Source organism: Chelon labrosus, assembly GCF_963514085.1.
Source record: "Chelon labrosus genome assembly, chromosome: 17".
Classification (NCBI taxonomy): Eukaryota; Metazoa; Chordata; class Actinopteri; order Mugiliformes; family Mugilidae; genus Chelon; species Chelon labrosus.
The window spans coordinates 6,145,384-6,163,291 of record NC_140350.1 but is presented as its reverse complement, the minus strand read 5'-3'; the positions used below and the strand labels follow the sequence as shown (position 1 = coordinate 6,163,291).

The window sequence follows — 17,908 nt, the reverse complement described above, 5'->3', positions numbered from 1 at the left end:
CATTGTTTTTTATCTTGTACAGATGACGGCTGTGGCCAGATGTATTGTCTTTTCTGGTTGCGCATCCATCCCATTCTTGTGATATGACAGGAGCTCCAGGAAGTCACTGCATTTGGCTGAAACGTTGACTCAAGGATGAACTGATCAGACACTGATGGTCTAAGGTCGAAGGTTAATGTCACTATGACCTAATAAAACATGTGATATCTCAGGAAGGCCTAGAATGGATTTTTTTTTTTATTTTTTTTTTTATTTGACTTAAATGTCATAGCTAAGAGACAAACACTATTTAAATGACATACATTTTGTCATTTTATACAAAGGGTTCTTTAAATGTCCCTCCCTGTTCAGATGTTCCAAAGTAAGTTAAAATGTCAAAGGAAATCTGGTGTCAAGTCTGTGACCCCCTGACAGAACATTCGGTACCTGAACATTTAGTTTCTTCTTTGGCCATGTTTTTCCATTCCTCCAGAGCAGTTGCCTTCAGTTGTTCTCTTCAGTCTTCTTTCAGCAGGTAAAATGCTCAGTGAATTTTAAATGTGGTGACGGATCGTGGCATTTTTAAAAAAAGTAAAATGTTTATTAAATTCATGTGGCCTTGCAAAATCCTATAGTTCTAATCCCCGTGTGTCCTTTAGTTGTACATTTTTGAAGTGTGGCCCTTAAGGAGGGTACATACAGCAACCACATTTTTATTCATTCATTTGTTTGGTATACAATCATACTATATGTAGTTAGTGGTTCTCCATAATAAAATACAGATCTTGCAAAATCTAGCTTAGGTGTCCTTTTTATATGTTTATACATGCTGTAATTCTCCAAGAAGCATTATTTTAAGTACCCTCTCAAATTTTCTGACAGCCAAAGCCAGAGAAATACCCCGACCAGGCATAACATTATGATCACCTTCCTAATATTGTGTAGGTCTCCCTTGTGCCTCCAAAACAGTTGTGACTCATCAGAGAATGGACATGGGCCTTCTGAGGGTGTCCTGTGGTGTCTGGCAACATAACATTGTTAGTGGGGGCCTTTGGGTCCTATGGGTTGAGGGGAGGGGCCTCTGTGGATCATATTACAGATACACTATATTACCAAAAGTATTCGCTCACCCATTCAAATGATCAGAATCAGGTGTTCTAATCACTTGGCCTGGCCCCAGGTGTATAAATTCAAGCACTCAGGCATGCAGACTGTGAAACAAGACATTTGTGAAAGAATGGGCCGCTCTCAGGAGCTCAGTGAATTCCAGCGTGGAACTGTCATAGGATGCCACTTGTGCAACAAATCCAGTCGTGAAATTTCCTCGCTCCTAAATATTCCACAGTCAACTGTCAGCTCTATTATAACAAAATGGAAGCGTTTGGGAAAAACAGCAACTCAGCCACGAAGTGGTAGGCCACGTAAAGTGACGGAGAGGGGTCAGCGGATGCTGAAGCGCATAGTGCAAAGAGGTCGCCGACTTTCTGCACAGTCAATTGCTACAGAGCTACAAACTTCATGTGACCTTCAGATTAGCCCAAGTACAGTACGCAGAGAGCTTCATGGAATGGGTTTCCATGGCCGAGCAGCTGCAGCCAAGCCACACATCACCAAGTGCAATGCAAGGCGTCGGATGCAATGGTGTAAAGCACGCCGCCACTGGCCTCTAGAGCAGTGGAGACGCGTTCTCTGGAGTGATGAATCACGCTTTACCATCTGGCAATCTGATGGACGAGTCTGGGTTTGGAGGTTGCCAGGAGAACGGTACATTTCAGATTGCATTGTGCCAACTGTGAAATTTGGTGGAGGAGGAATTATGGTATGGGGTTGTTTTTCAGGAGCTGGGCTTGGCCCCTTAGTTCCAGTGAAAGGAACATTGAATGCTTCAGGATACCAAAACATTTTGGACAATTCCATGCTCCCAACCTTGTGGGAACAGTTTGGAGCGGGCCCCTTCCTCTTCCAACATGACTGTGCACCAGTGCACAAAGCAAGGTCCATAAAGACGTGGATGACAGAGTCTGGTGTGGATGAACTTGACTGGCCTGCACAGAGTCCTGACCTGAACCCGATAGAACACCTTTGGGATGAATTAGAGCGGAGACTGAGAGCCAGGCCTTCTCGACCAACATCAGTGTGTGACCTCACCAATGCGCTTTTGGAAGAATGGTCAAAAATTCCTATAAACACTCTCCTCAACCTTGTGGACAGTCTTCCCAGAAGAGTTGAAGCTGTAATAGCTGCAAAAGGTGGACCGACATCATATTGAATTCTATGAGTTAGGAATGGGATGGCACTTCAGTTCATAGAATGAGTAAAGGCAGGTGAGCGAATACTTTTGGTAATATAGTGTACTTGATCAGTTTGGGAACTAGTGAATTTGGAGGCCAGGTCAACACCTTGTGCTGTTTTTCTTGTTTTTTTAGTTGTTGCATGAATGAATTCCAGGTCCAATAGTTTCCCAGCAGAACATTGTATTGGCACAAGATGGTCAATGTTATTTACTTCTCCTGGCAGTGGTTTTAATGTTGTGGCTGATCGGTGTGTATAACTGATAACTGATGCATTGCTGTTTAGTAGTATATTTAGTGTTTTTGTAGTATATACAAAATGATGATCCATTTTTTAAAATTTATTTTATTAAGTAATATATGTGCATTGGGCTAATGAACTTAAATAAATATTTTGTCTAGACACATAGAGCAAGATGTTTTCTAGTACGTAATAAACCAAGACATTACAAGCAGTCAGCTTCCTCAAAAACTGGTTTGGTATTTTCCTATGAAACAAATCAACTGAATTTAATATCACAGCTATAAAACTATAACTATAAAAAGTGTATAACATAAAGATGGATCAAAGAGTTAACTGACTTTTTATACCAGAGGTATGAGGATGTGTTATTTACTAATTCAACATGAGGTTTTGTCATGTTTAGCATAAGGACTGGAACAGCAGCTTTGGAAATCAGCAATAAAGTGCTTGTAGGCACAGTTCCTTTTAAAAAAAAATCTTTATTACATATATGCAATACAGTAGGATTTAGTGCATTTGGACATCAAAATGCTATTATTATAGTTGGACATAGGATTAAAAATAAATTTGTTAAATACCAAAAAATGTACAAGAGCATGTTTAGTACCCGTTTATTTGTTGGCAGGATTCAGGAGTAACTCTCTCAGACCAAAGCAACCTCTCTTCACAATGAGCTCCACGCTGCTGTGGCCAGCTTAACACCACATGTGTTTTTAGTCGCACTGTTTGGATTAGTAAAAAGCAGGTATTCTCACTTTGGCATAGTGCACTTCATATCTTGGCCCAGTAGAGAGCAGTAACTCCTCACCAAGTAAAGGGAACATTGGCATTAAAATCACTTCATTGTCTTTGACTGAGGCATACACACTCACATGCTAAGAGCATTAAATGCAAACCACAAGTGGCTAAGGCTTCAGCATCATGTTTTCATCTTAACTGTCTGCAAGTAAGCAGTATATATAGGCAAAGAAATTGCTACTCTGAGAACTCCTCTGTCAACGATGCTCAGTATTTCTCTCTCTCAGGCTGATGCTTGTGCTAGCAGTGGAGTTTCTGTAATCACATTCAATTTTAAGGCTTCACTGGTAGATCTGAAACTGGTTCTGGGTTTCCATTGGGCGCCTTCTTGGTAGGATTGGATCTGTTGATTTTGGGGCTTCTGTCTGGAACAGGCCTTCTGTGGCGCCTCCTCTTTGGCTGACGACCGCTGGGTTTCGTTGGATCTAGGAGAGGATCCAGGTGTAGTTTGCCGCTCTGAGCATCTGAAGACTCATCAATAAATGCGAGGTTCTCCCCAAAGTAGTCCAGAGGCTGAGACAGATGGGGATCCGGAGGAGCCTCCTCCTTTTTAGGCTCTGCATTTTTGTCTTCAGGCACGCGGTCTGTCTGAGTGGCCTGAGAGTCTGTTTCTGATCCAGAGCCGGATTCGTTAGAGGTGTATGAGGAAGATGTGTAAGATCCAGACTCTGTGTGACTCTCATGCTGCTCTTCTTTATTTTCAGGTGCCCCTGTAGCTGACACAGAGTGACCATGGCTGCGTGGGCCGTGGCGGCGCTTCCTCCGACGCCGCTTGAAGGGGTCATCGATTTTTCCTGGGATGCGAAAGTCCACCGACATATTCTGGATGTTCTGAGTCCAGTCAGTGGCGTGGGCTCGTAGCTCTTCCATCTGGAAAAGAGAGGGATAAAACCAGAAATGATGGAGAGGAAGTGGTGGAGACCACACATGGGAATACCAACATGAGAGGACAGGAAGTACCTCAGCCCTGGTCTTCTTAGACAGAACCCGCAGCCAGTTCCCAATCATTGACAGGATAGACGCAAAGTATGCAAGACCCAGGAGGATCCAGAACCACACCAGAGGCTTGTACCAGTGGTCACTCCCTTCCTGTCCAGAATCCCCTTTGACACAAAGGCACAGCATTCAGAAGAATAGTGTAAAGCCAACACATTCATACATTCATCCGTGTACGGAGTAAATAAACAGCTAAGAATGGAAATGCCATACAGAAGATTAGATAATCAATAATTCATCGCTCACTAGAAGATCGTCATGAATAATTTGTGACGTCTGTGCTAAGTGAGCTTAATGCATTACAACTGACAGTTATATTTATGGATGGCTAATTAAGTCACACCAGCTACTTGGATACCGATCAATAAATTCAACAAAGAAACATGAAAAAGCAGGTACTACGTACAAATTTCCCAGCAGTGGAGGCTATGGCTGTATTTCAGCAAGGTGGCAATAAATGTAAGCATGTACACTGACGAAAAAGCTATCGGCTGTGTGCACGAGGTGCTCTGGGTGTTAAAATGCAATCCTCTAAAAAGGATTTGGGGCATAAACCATACTTGATGAAGGAAGGTGGATGAAGTAATCATAGTATTTAAGCTTGCAGCGTTAAATGTTGTAGTCAGTGTCAATGTATCAATAATTATTGAGTAGTATAATAATCCACCTGCGCCACTTTGGAAGAAGCTGCTTTTATGCATTTGCACTGCAAATAGGAACTTGGAAGTGGTGTAACAGGTGGCTGGGGGATGTGACATTCAACAACATTGAATATAGGCTCGATGAAAATCTATGGACTTCACTATCAGTCCATTTCTCTGTGTTATGTTCCATTTTGTAAGGTTAGGAGCTGTTTGTTTGCACAGCAACGTTTTTTTTATTTTACTCTTTGGTTGTCAGCACCTAGTCTTAACTTCCGTCACTCAAGGTTCCTCTCGTGCTTGGACAGTTTAAAGAACTAGGATTGTTCCTGCAATGTGTACACCCAATAAAAGGGTACTTTTTAACTTTATAAAAAGCTCCTATAGTCCAGAACTGCCAAATGTTGCAAGGAAACAACTTCAGTGGCCCTCTTATTAGTATACCTGCCACATAATCGCCAAACCCCACCGTCGTCAAAGTGATAACCACGAAGTAGGCCGACTCCAGAAAGGACCACTCCTCCACCCTTTGGAAAACCATTATAGGCACTGCAACAAAAAGCACGCAGCCGAGCAGAATGGACAGGACAGCTGAGATCACACGCACAATGGTGGGACTAACCTTCCATTTCTGTCAGCAGGAGGGAAACAACACAACAGGATGAGACATGTGGAGGAAAGTACATTGTGAAATTATAGAAGACATCTGAATCTTTGTTTAAGGGCCTGACCAGGAAGAGAGTCTCTATTTTGGCAACAGTTTTCCTCAACCCAGTACCCAGATGGTCTCCGACTCCAGCGAGCAGGATACCAAACATAGGGATTCCAACTAGGGCATAGAAAATGCAGAACAGCTGCCCTCCTTCTGTCTTGGGGGAGATGTTTCCAAAACCTGGACACGTGCGGTCAGATGTGGAAGAAGTTGATTTGAAGACAAAAAAATGTAAACAGATTCCTATCACACAGACATTATAGTATTAAACTGAGTGCCCTTGAATTTTGGACTGGATACCCACCAATGGTTGTGATGATTGTCCCTGAGAAAAAAAAGGCACTGGCCAGATCCCATTTGCTGACAAAGCTGCTGTTGCCATCAACATCAACACCGGCACCGACAGTCTCTGCCACCTTCTGAGATGGGACATTGGAGAAGGGTTTATGGGTTAGTTTATGAAACACTTCACTAATTGATATTTAATAGGACAAACACTGAAAAAGATAGGTTAGCAAACACATGAATAAATGAAACCATGATTGCAGATTGTATACATGAGCGTATTTCTGGCACAGTGTAGAAAATGCATGTATATGATCAAAAGCAGGAAGTGAGTGTCTAAGAAGTTACTGCTGATATACCACCGTGACGACTCCATTCTGCTCCAAGTGTATTGAACCACTGCCAGCACCGATAATCTAATTCCCTAATCCAATTATCTGTTTTGTGTCCATTGGTACTGGAGGACATTTGTTTACTCTTTATTTTAAACCTGAGTATGATGAAGTTGTGAATTAACATGGTCTCAATGGTCTCTGCAGACATCATTCCGTCTAACAAATAACAACTTCACAGTCGTAGAGACAAGCCACCAGCTACAACATCTGTCCCAGCGGATTTGGGAGAAATAGGCTGAACTTGTAATGCTTTGCAAATCTCCTAGCTCTCAATGGGCAAGAGGCAAGGTACAGCCTTGACAGAACATAGATAGTGATAGAATCGCCAATTAACCTGACACGCATGTCTTTGGACTGTGGGAGGAAGCCAGAGTACAGGGAGAACATGCAAACTCTACACAGAAAGTGGCCGGTGGGTTCGAACTCAGAACCTTCTTTCTGTGTGGCATGAAGGTCCTGGGATAACCACTACACCACTGTGACGCCTAAACAAATCTCTTCAGAAAGAAAAGGTGGATGCTCATGAGTCTGGCACACTCTGAAATGGTTTCCCAATGATCCGGAATGAATCTATGCCCTGAAAGGAAAAAAACATCTACAAGTGGCATGGTCTGGGATGACATGACCCAGCAAATTCAGCAAAAGGGCAGGCAGTTGGATTCAAGAAGAAGTCTCCAAGAACCTCAAAATTTCACAACAGGATTTGCAAGATATCTTTTGCAACTGTGGTAACCACCGCAATCAGAAAGATATGGCACAGATCTCATCTGCATTCGAGGAAAACCCCATTGCTCTCCGGCAAGAACATTAGAGCAACACTACAGGTCTTTTTGAACACTGTGTGGTTGACATCAATCATAGTTGTTCAGCCACAGTAACAGTAGACACGTTTGGAGTAATCTTTTCAGGAAAACAACAAACCAACATGTTATAGGCTGGGTTTGTTTAGGCGCTGGGCCTCCTGCATGTCATTGATCTAACTGTGAATTCTATCACAGACCAAAGTACCTAAGGATAATACAATCTGTCTGAAAGTTATGAGACTAATGTACGTAAGCACACTTGCAAAAGGCCAGAAATTGCTGACATGGAAGTAACTGAGGGTTATGGAATGACCTGGTTAAAAAAAAAAAAAAAAAATCAAATATCCTTTTTGCATGGATGAGAGGTAAATATTTTTTAAGCAATACTATCCTGAAGAAGTATGAACTCACATCTACTGATGCAATGTTTATTTAGTAAATAATTGAAGAAAGCCTGTTTCCATTCATGTACCTTTACTTGAATACAAATCAAATGTTTGCTTTTTAGATATGTCAAGCTAAGAATTCCCACAGGATGTACTTTCCTATACACATGACCATAGTCACACCTGCAGGGCTCCTCAAAGCAGTTGTGTCCCATCACCATACACGTGTTCAACTACGTTAACTGACAGTGGTAGAAAACACACAAGGTCTTCAAGGAAGTACCACGTGCCACTTTACTATGAGAATAGATGGAAGAAGACCTTTTGAAACATCTGACTTGGGTTCTTTGAAACCTGAGCCACGGTGCCGACTTCATGCACAGAACAACATCTGAAGAATGACAATGTAACAGCTGCCCTACTCACTCATGGGTAAGGTGGCTGCAGTTCTTATGTAAGCTGTCACCAAGCGCATTGTATTGTGTTGTGTTTGTCCAGTGTGCTATAGTGCAAGCTCACTCATAGCCTACCCCCTGTTTCTCTCACAGTGAAGCAGATTCAACAAGTTAGCTCCTGATAGCCAAAAGAGAAATCAGCATCTCCTTATATCTGTTTAGCTTAATGAGGGTGTGTATGCTGACTGCACAAGCCAACAGCAGCTAGCTAACACTGCTACCGCGGACTCTTCACTTTGATGATGTGCAGTACTGGTCAGCTGGCTTGGTAGGTAGCATTAGCAGCCATATTTAGTTTCTAGGACATGAGCACCACCCACGTAATCAAAACTTACCTAAAAATATGTTGCATACAGTTTGATGCTTGTCATCCGCCCCCTACTTATCCATGCTCTGCAGTCAATAGCAGACTTTTGGCAGCCATTTCCAAAATGTCTGCTTTCATGTACTGACTTTTCAGTTTTTTGCAAAGAAATCTTTGATAATTTTCTAAAAGGTTAAGCTAGAATCAAATTAAAATTACTGCTGATATTTCAATATGAATATATGCTTAAGCAATCTGTAATTACTTCATACTTTATTACATTACATCAAATTTGATGCATGTTGTGCATCAAATTTGATACAGCAGGTCTCTTTGGTACTTTAGTAGGTACTATATTGCATTTCATGATGCATTATGGCTCCCAAAATTACACTTTTCTGATTTAATTAAACTGATTTATTTGTTTAACCAACATGTTATCTTAAAACATGCATTCTTTTATTCCATATTAGTGGAATTTTTAGATATTTAGATGTGATTTTTCTATGCAACCTAACGTTGCAGCGGTTCCCTTGGTAATTATTGTCTTTTGTCATCCTCAGTTTTCACTAACACAATTAAATGACCAGCATAACCTAATAATATAATATATCTATATACAGAGTTTACCAATTTAGAGAAGATGTTCAGAACACACAAACATTTGTTTTTCAGGTCCTCTCTTCCTGAACAAGGAGAGAAACATTTTTTTTTCCTACCAAAAGGCAAAAGGCAAAAAAAATGAAAGAAAGAAAAAACTGTCATAAAAGGGACTGTATTTGTTGTGATGATTGATTATCAGTTTTTGCTTCACCAGTGTTAAAGCTTTAACAATATTAATATATATACCATGGTATTAAAACCCAATGCAATCAAAACATACAGTCATTTTTCTATTAAACTAAAATAAAAACATTTTACTAATGTCTGGAATAGTCAGTGATTAGGTACAATGATACAGGTGCATGCATCGTGTGATACAAGACAGTAGTGACTCAAATGGGTGACATACTGTATCAAAACACTGCATGCGTTGAATGAAGCATCAGCACAGCAGGAAAGAGTCACCCCACAGTGCAAAGTAAAGCTAGGCGCAAAGCTAGGCACAGTAAATATGCTTGTCTTCTTGGCAAAACAAACTTGACATTTAGGTCCACTACAGCCTTTTTTTCCTGTTGTATACAAGTGAATTACCCAGCCCTTTTTTAATGGCCAATTTTTCAATCTAGTTCAGCAAAACCTCCTACGATTGACTTTAAAGGGTCTATCCTAAATAGTTTCTATTTGATTTGCTGTTTGCACTTTCTAATTAAGATGGGTGTAGCATCAAACAATGAGCCAAAGCACCTACTTCTTAGAGCAACTTCCTTGAGCAAGAGAGCAATTTACAGAGCAAAATAAAATAGCATTATTAGAACAGAATAGGTTCAAAAGGACTAGCCACTGGTCCAGACTTTCAGTCCAGACTTGTCCGAGTACATGTGTTAGGCCCCTACAAGGTCAGAGATGTGAGACGGAGACATGACAACATGACTGCCAGAAAGATGAGAAGGTAGTGACAAGACCAGTGTCATAAATGTTGACGATTATGAAGTAAAATGTGGCATTATGACATGACAATAACATGCATAATAATGTTTGTATTGTGAAAATGAATGTTGAAATAGCATGGCATGTAGAGTTGAGTTCTGATAATATAAAAACATAATATGTCCAGTATGCTTTTTTCAGTTAATGAGTAAACAGTTACGTGAGGAAATAGTTAAAACCACCATGTGTCTTATCATTTTCCTTTAAATAGTCATGCAAAAGAATAAAATACAGCCTCCCCGACTAAAGGATGACTCCATTTACTTCTCTTGTGTCCTTCAGCTGCTTAAACCTTTCTGCAAATGTCAGATGCTGCATCTGTAGTTCACTTTAGGAGCTAAAACAGTAATTTACAATCTTCATTCTGGAGCGAGGCAGGCATCTCGGGATCACAACACGGTTGCCAAGCCGGCTCATAACGCTCAACTTATGCACGGATCAGCTTTCATGCACCCACACACAAACTAGAGCGGACCCATCCCTACATAGCTGCTCTGACCACACCTGTTATCCGTCCTCCAGCCATTCTGCACTCATCGGCGGGGGACTCCAAGAAGCTACACTGACCACACCGCCACCATCTGAAGGGTCATCCTATAAGGACCCGCAAAACTGCTTCAAAGGACAGTAAGTTATATGGTCAGAGTCAGCCAAGTTTCCAGTAAATAGAAAATATGAGGCAGAGCCAGATGGATGCCGGACGCCCGGCCAAAAAGTATTTTTAGCTATGGGAGGTGGTCCGCCTCAATGACTGAACCCCTGTTAACGGATAAATAACGAGCTATGACAGGACACTGGCGCTTCTGCATGGTTGATGTGTGACTGAAAGTCTAAAACAGATACGGTTTGATTCAGGTTTTTAATTATAGTTAAAGACATGAAATGTGCACAACTCCCAATCCCAACCAGCTGCCCAAAGTCTTCCGTAAATGAAAAAAAAAAATAACAATCGTCAGTATTATTAGAATGATAAAATACTTTTAATTCTGTTACCTAAGATTTTTACTTTTTTCCCCCTTTGAGGGTCTAAAAAAATCCTTAAAATGATACTATTAGAGACAGAAAACTGAATAATATAAGAGCCCAAAACTCATGTTAAGTCTATATCCTTTGATGAGACATCACAAATTATTTCATTTAAAGGGGCCAAACAGGTGCGGAACCACTGCTTTAAGGGTTATAGTGTGTCACTGCTATGTTCAAGCCCATTTAATATAAAGACTGCAAACAGATGAGGTCACATGAGGTCATCTACCCACGTGATACACCCTACACTAAAAAGTAGAAGCGAAAAGAGAAGAAGAAACACTGCCATATGACAGGATCTGCTGTACCTCTATAAGCATCTGGAGCTCTTCTGAGTCGACGCAGGAGAAGTTCATCAGGAACTCCTGCCGCTTGCTCTGCAGCTGCGAGTGCGTCTCCTCCTCGCTCGGAGCCTCCAGGGCGCGGAACACCACAGCCCCCAGCACCAAGTAGAGAAGCACCCCCGACAAGATGCCGAGCAAAGTGGAGCAGCGCATGGCTGCACCTCCACTCAGTTCGAACGCAGGCTGCTGCTTCTCTCTGCCACCCTCAGCGCCGGCGTGGTCCGGATCCCAGCTGCTGCAGCTGAAACATCAACAACCACACGGAGGCACACAGGTTTAACGCAGACCACAGCGACTGACAGCCCAAGATGCACACACGCCTGCAGCACGACCAGTCGTTAAATTGACTCAAGCCTCACCGTATTGCTGATACACAGCAAATGCAACATCCAAGGATAAAACGCCTGTCGTGTGATCTCCCTTACTCTGAACAGATGTGACTGCCTGCATGTTTGTAAAACATTTATTATCTATGTTGTGAACATGAAGGACAGATGCGGCCACAATAGCTGAGCTCACCTGTCACTGCGCCTTAGTTGCCCACGCCTTCGTCTTCTCCAGTCCCTCTTCGCACCAGGCCTGAGGATGGAGTCCCTGGAGCCGTACCCGCTGCGGAGCCCGTCACCCTCACACTCTGAAGGAGGGGACACTAAGTGGGGCCACAGACACAGATTTTCATTTTATTAATGAGCGAAGAACAACAAGAAACACATGTGCTGTCAGTGATGGAGCTGAGGCAACCATCAACCAGAGGCAAGGCAGCACACAGAGTGAATGCCCCGCAGAAGCCCAAACTTTGGAAGAAGAAAAGCTCTGGGTGAAAACAGCGCCTCGATAAGGATTCAGTTCATTTAGGCGATGCTGATTACAAGCTAGGGGAGAAATACGCTGAAGTGCATGTTTGGTGTGGAAGTGTTGGTCGTTACAGGCTCAAGCCAAGAAGGCATTCTCATTTAAAGCTGAAACTGGAGCCCAGGATCTGCACTGATGCACCTTCACCTTGTTAAAGCAATGGAGCTGGAGAACCTGATAGACATGTCTGACTGTTGTCCAGGAAATTGGGAAATGATCCTATCATTTAAATAAACAGTACGCCTACCACTTTCTATTCATTTCGCATCACAGGATAGCGAGCCAGGGGAAAAAAGAAGAAAAAAAGAAAACGCTCCCATTTATTTTCTGAAAGTTTGGTGACTGCAGCTCTTTAGTCAGCAGAACTGTTGGTCTCGATCCAAAGTGAAAGCAATAAACTGTCACACAGTGGCAGCAGAATATACACTTGCACTCCAAACTGTTTTACAGCAGCTAGGAATACAAAGGGATTGTCCATTTACTGAATTGAACACATTACAGCCACGAGTTAGCGGCGTGTGTATGTATTACTAAAAACACTAATTTCTTTGTGCAGTTCATGCATTTGCAAAATAGCCATACACACAATTAATGCACATTATTACAGAATACTCTGGTCCACCTGCATAATGAAAAAGAAAATTGACTATTAATAAAAACCAACGCAGTCCATCTACTGTGTACACACCTCTGTCTCTAACACCAGACTGATTATGCACCACTTGACAAAAGGAAACTGCAATGTGCATTCAAGTACCAACTGTGCTGCAGCCGGAACGTAGCCATCCATCGTTGGTGCCTTTTTATCACCACTTAGAGTCCCTCTGGGTCCATAAGATTCATAGCACTGACCAACACAACAGACAGCCCAGCCCAGCCCGAGTGTGCTTACCTCAAAACGAAGGCTCATAAGAATCCGGAGTAACAGGCGACCCGCGCAGAGTGTTTCATGAGTTCAGGAGGCAGCGTGCGGGGAGCGTGTGTGAGCATGAGTGTGTGTGTGTGTGTGTGTGTGAGGGGAGGGAGGCTGGTGCTGAGCGCAGAAGAGAGGAAAAGATACTCAATCAAACTGACTTTATACAGAGAGTGAGAGAGCAAATTAAAGACAGAGAGAGGGAGAGAGAAAGAGAGACAGAGAGAGTGAGAGAGCAGCAGCACAGATGAAGGTAGAGATAGTGATGAAGCTCTGGTATGGGATTTATTTGCATCCGTTCGGTTAGTTTGTTTTTTCATATGTGGGTTGAGCTGCTCAGGAGCACAAACTGCAGCCGGTGATGTGTTCCTCCTTTTTTCATGTGAATAAGTGAATGTGCAGTAGTAGTAGTAGTGTGAGTCATATAATTGCATAGCCACCCGTATCATAGTGGGATCAATTTTTGAGATTCACTGAGGTCTGATCGGTGCCGACTCTGCAGGGAGAGGCCAGCTCAGCCACCCTTCACCCAGCCCTCAATATCCCATCTTCCTCATGAGCAAGAGGTGCTACTACTCTTTCTCTGTCTGTGTGTGTGTGTGTGGGGGGGGGGGGGATAAAGATAAGGTTTCCCAGGCAAATCCAGGACACTGAAATCAACCCTCACACATCACAAGCCGGGTCTAGACATCGCTGTTGCAGATTTCCGCTGCGTGGTGTCAGATTTTATTATTCCTCTTAGACATGTATCCTGATTGAGATATCACCTTGAGGTAATAGTTAGCCTAATGATATATTCGTATATTTGGAATAACTGCAGGTACTTTGACACTGTTTTAGTACATGCCTCCCTCAATGCTTTGGACTACAGACTGTTTAGCCCATGTGTCAGATACGCTTAATACACAGTACCTGTCAAACGTCTGGGCATACTTACCCAGTCAAACGTTTTCCTGTATCAACTTTCAAGCACCAACTGCTTGCCTTGATTATATATTTGCCTTTGCACACCATTTGTAATATCTAAACAAGCTTCACAAGGTCATCATCTGGAATGGTTTCCCATTAGGTTGTCAAAGTTTAACTGGTGGATTTTTATTTTATTATTATTTTTTTTATTATTATTATTTTTTTGCATTGCCGAGGAAACTGATTTATTTGAATTCATTTTCATTCAAGAAACCCATCCTGCAGAGACACGCCATCAGGTTGGAGCTTAGTGGGACCATCATTTGCTGTTCAGCAGGACAGTGACGGAAGAAGAAACGAAGAAGAAACAAGTGTCCAGGCTCTGTGAGGGCTATTTGATCAGGACGCAGAGAAACAATCCCCCAATGAAAACCAAGATGAGATGATTTAGAATGAGTTGGACTGCGCTGTAAGGAAAAAAGCAGCTCGGCGTATGTGGGAACGCCCTCCACACTGCTGAAATATCTTTCTAGGTGACAACCTCATGAATCTGTCATCTAGACAAACTGTGTCTGTGCTGCGTGTCTGATATTTAATGCATTCAACATGTAGGATAGCGTCCAATAGTGTAGTGTCTTAGCTAAATGCTAAGAAAGACAATGCTAATCCAAAGCTGGTTTAATACTTTACATTTTCAACGTCGTACTTTAGCGCATTAGCAAATGTTTGCACATGTTATTTGCTATAGGAAACCTCTAGGGCCATCCTGCTTGCATAAGCTACAATAAAAAATGCTAGCTTAAATTTGTTGACATCTTTGGCACTGCTGCTAAAAGGAGACGACCACTAGAAAACAAACATAACGAAAACCTTTTCAGTAACTACATATGCTATCAAGATTCATTAACTGTTTGAGGCTACTGAAGGGTCACTTTTTGTGTCATGCAATGTTTTTCTTCACTGAAAACTAAAACTTAAAGGCGAGGTTTTGAAACTTGATAAGCCTTAGCTTAGCTTTAGCGTTGCTCCATTGCGGATGAGCCATCATGATCTACTACACAAGCATTTCAGAAGAACGCACAAACGCAATCTTATATTGAGCTTCTTGACACAGTTTGTAAGCTCAAATAGTCCCTTCATATGAGCTGAGTCTGAGATAGAACTTGTTTCGGGATCAAACTTTTGAATTTGGATCACTAAAACCACTCCTGAGATGATCAGTTAAGTCAAAAACATTTAACCCATTCCATAAAGTTCCCTCTCACCAGCAGTGGAGGGTAGTTATTAAATATACTCACAGATTCAGGGGTTCACTTGTTGTTTGCTGTTAGCCACTTGTGTAAAAGGTTACCTTATCCTTTCATGGTGACCTTGTAAAGTTATTTTCCCCTCCAATTCCCAGTCCAAGTTCCTCCCTAAATAATAACTCACTTCATCCTACACAGCCTGATTTATAGCTCTGGCACATGTTGTCCTTTTTACCCTGGATGCCCTGTGGGTAATCTGCTGAAGTCCCTGGCAGCCACATCTGAAACCAACTGAACAGAAATATATTCTTTAGCACTAAGGGACAGAAAGAACAGCGTGTATGTCTTTGCGCAAGCAGGCTCAATTTAGGACTGTTGAAATCAGCTTGAGATCCAACCAAACATACAATATGATCAGGCATAACATTATGACCACCTTCCTAATATTGCGTAGGTCTCCCTTGTGCCTCCAAAACAGTTGTGACTCATCAGAGAATGGACATGGGCCTTCTGAGGGTGTCCTGTGGTGTCTGGCAACAGAATGTTGTTAGTGGGGGCCTTTGAGGGGAGGGGCCTCTGTGGATCATCCCACAGATACTTGATCAGTTTGGGATCTAGTGAATTTGGAGGGCAGGTCAACACCTTGTGCTGTTCTTCATGTCTTTTTGCGTTGTTCCTAAAGCATTTTTGTGTATGCGCATGTGTCAGGCTGCATCCTGCTGGTGATGGCTGCTGCCATCAAGGAGTGTCATTGCTATGGGGTGAGGGTGCCTGGTCTGGTTTAGGTGGGTGCTACATGTCTAAGTAACATCCACATGAATGAATGCCAGGTCCAAAAGTTTACCAGCAGAATACTGAATTGTCACAAGATAGTCAATGTTATTTACTTCTCCTGTCAGTGGTTTTAATGTTATGCCTGATCGGTGTTTGTACATTGTTTGTACATTTTCCATATATATAACGTGAGAGTTGGTGTTTGTGGGAGACATTGCGACAGAAAAGAAGGAATGCCATTAACTCGCTGCTCTGGTGGTCCATGGGGAGGATGTGTGCAGCTGTATTCTGCTGTGTCACCACAATACCGTTCTACCACAGAATATGAGGAAATACTCATTCAGACTTTGACTGTTAAGTACATCCAACTGAAATCACACCAGAGCCTCTGTTTTATTCGTATGTTAAAAGTTTTATTATTAAAAGCAAGAGAAGGGGACGTATATGAATACCATGCATCTGTGTTGGGAGCAGCTGGCAGATTGAGCCCCAGCAGGGGAACAATAGAAGGGAGGAAAAAGATTAAGTGCTGTAGGTTTCATATGTCGTCGGCAAATGGTGTGTTCTGATTAGCAACTAAAGGTAGCAGGGTAGCTGCTTAAGTTGCTCGTGTAATCAGTTCAAGTGCAGGAGAAGGAATAAAATGATTTGAGTTCTCTTTCTGTGCAGAAAAAATGTCAGTCTGATGGATTTAGGTAAACAACAGGTGACGTCATCATTAAACCAGAAGAATGAAGAATAAAGTTCCCCTGTAGGTTGCTGTCTCACACAGTCTGAGATGCACAGAGCAGACGAAGAACAATTTAAGTATCTGCAAACAAATTATAGATATTGCACTTTTAAACGCCCTGAAGTCAGCTGTTTTTGGATCTTTGTATTCAGATGTTTCAGACCGAATTTTTTTAAAGCGTCTTGAGACAATTCGTATTGTTATTGACGCTACATAAATAAAACTGAAATGAATTGAATTAGATGTGGTTCTTCTTTTCAAGTATGGTTCCATGACTGAATTCAACCTAAATGGATTAGAACACCTCTTTTCAGAGAGCTACCCAGCAGGGTACACCCTGGACAGGTCGACAGTCTGGGGCTAACACAGAAAGACAAACGGCCGTTCCCACTCACATACAAACCTACAGTCCGTTTGGAATCAGATCAGAGGGAGGAAGCTACAGGCACAGGAAGAATATGCAAGCTCTGCATATGATGGCAACATTTCTTTTTAGAAAATGAATGCATGCAGCTTATTTACATGTATTTCAAGTGTAAAATAGAAAAGACCATGGCTTATTAATGAAGGAATTTATAAACACACCGTACAACATACATATACCTTGTTTTTCTTCTGTATAGTGTCAACATTCAGTCTAAATTTACACTATAAGATCCATTTCAGTGCAAGACATAGTAACATGTTCTTTTAAAGAGTGCATGTTGCCAGTGATCAGGTGTAAAAAAATAAATAAATACGGTGAGCGGTACACCACTGAAGCTGTGTTACATTACCAAATATCCCGATGCATTTGTGGAACTATGTAAAATGAGATGACCTTGATCCTTCTCCATCTTTTTCCTGCCAGCACCTTTACCAGACTCCATCCGCACTTGCTGAGCAGCAGAATCTGATTTATTTTATGCACTCACCGAATAAACTGTTAAATACATTTAGCAGCTTCAATTCAATCTGCGTGAGAGCTGCTCTCTCTCTGTTCCTACAAAAACTGAACAGTGTCCAACTGCAGTGAAACAGGTGTCTTATTACTCCGGCGGCATAAATCTGGATGACACCACCCAGTATGAGGAGGGTTTACAGAAACAGATGATTATTCATTGGGAGGAAGAAACAAAAAATGCAGCAATCAGTGTTAAATGGATAGGCCTTCGGAATACGAGGAGACAACCATGGTATTAATTGCAATGCTTGCACAAAATGTAAAGGCGGAAAAACATATTTTCTCTTTTTT

The 17,908-nt window shown here is 42.0% G+C and overlaps 1 protein-coding gene across 1 annotated transcript; it reads right to left on the bottom strand.

Annotated features, from left to right (window-relative positions):
• Window positions 1–2,679: 2,679 nt before the first annotated feature.
• Window positions 2,680–11,609, bottom strand: kcnk4b (potassium channel, subfamily K, member 4b). Its single transcript, XM_084564975.1, has 6 exons — window positions 11,214–11,609; window positions 5,966–6,080; window positions 5,681–5,841; window positions 5,394–5,580; window positions 4,273–4,415; window positions 2,680–4,182 (listed from the first exon to the last, which is right to left on the bottom strand). The coding sequence occupies exons 1-6, from the start codon at window positions 11,400–11,402 to the stop codon at window positions 3,586–3,588; spliced, it is 1,392 nt and encodes a 463-aa protein (XP_084421101.1). The 5' UTR covers window positions 11,403–11,609; the 3' UTR covers window positions 2,680–3,585.
• Window positions 11,610–17,908: the final 6,299 nt, after the last annotated feature.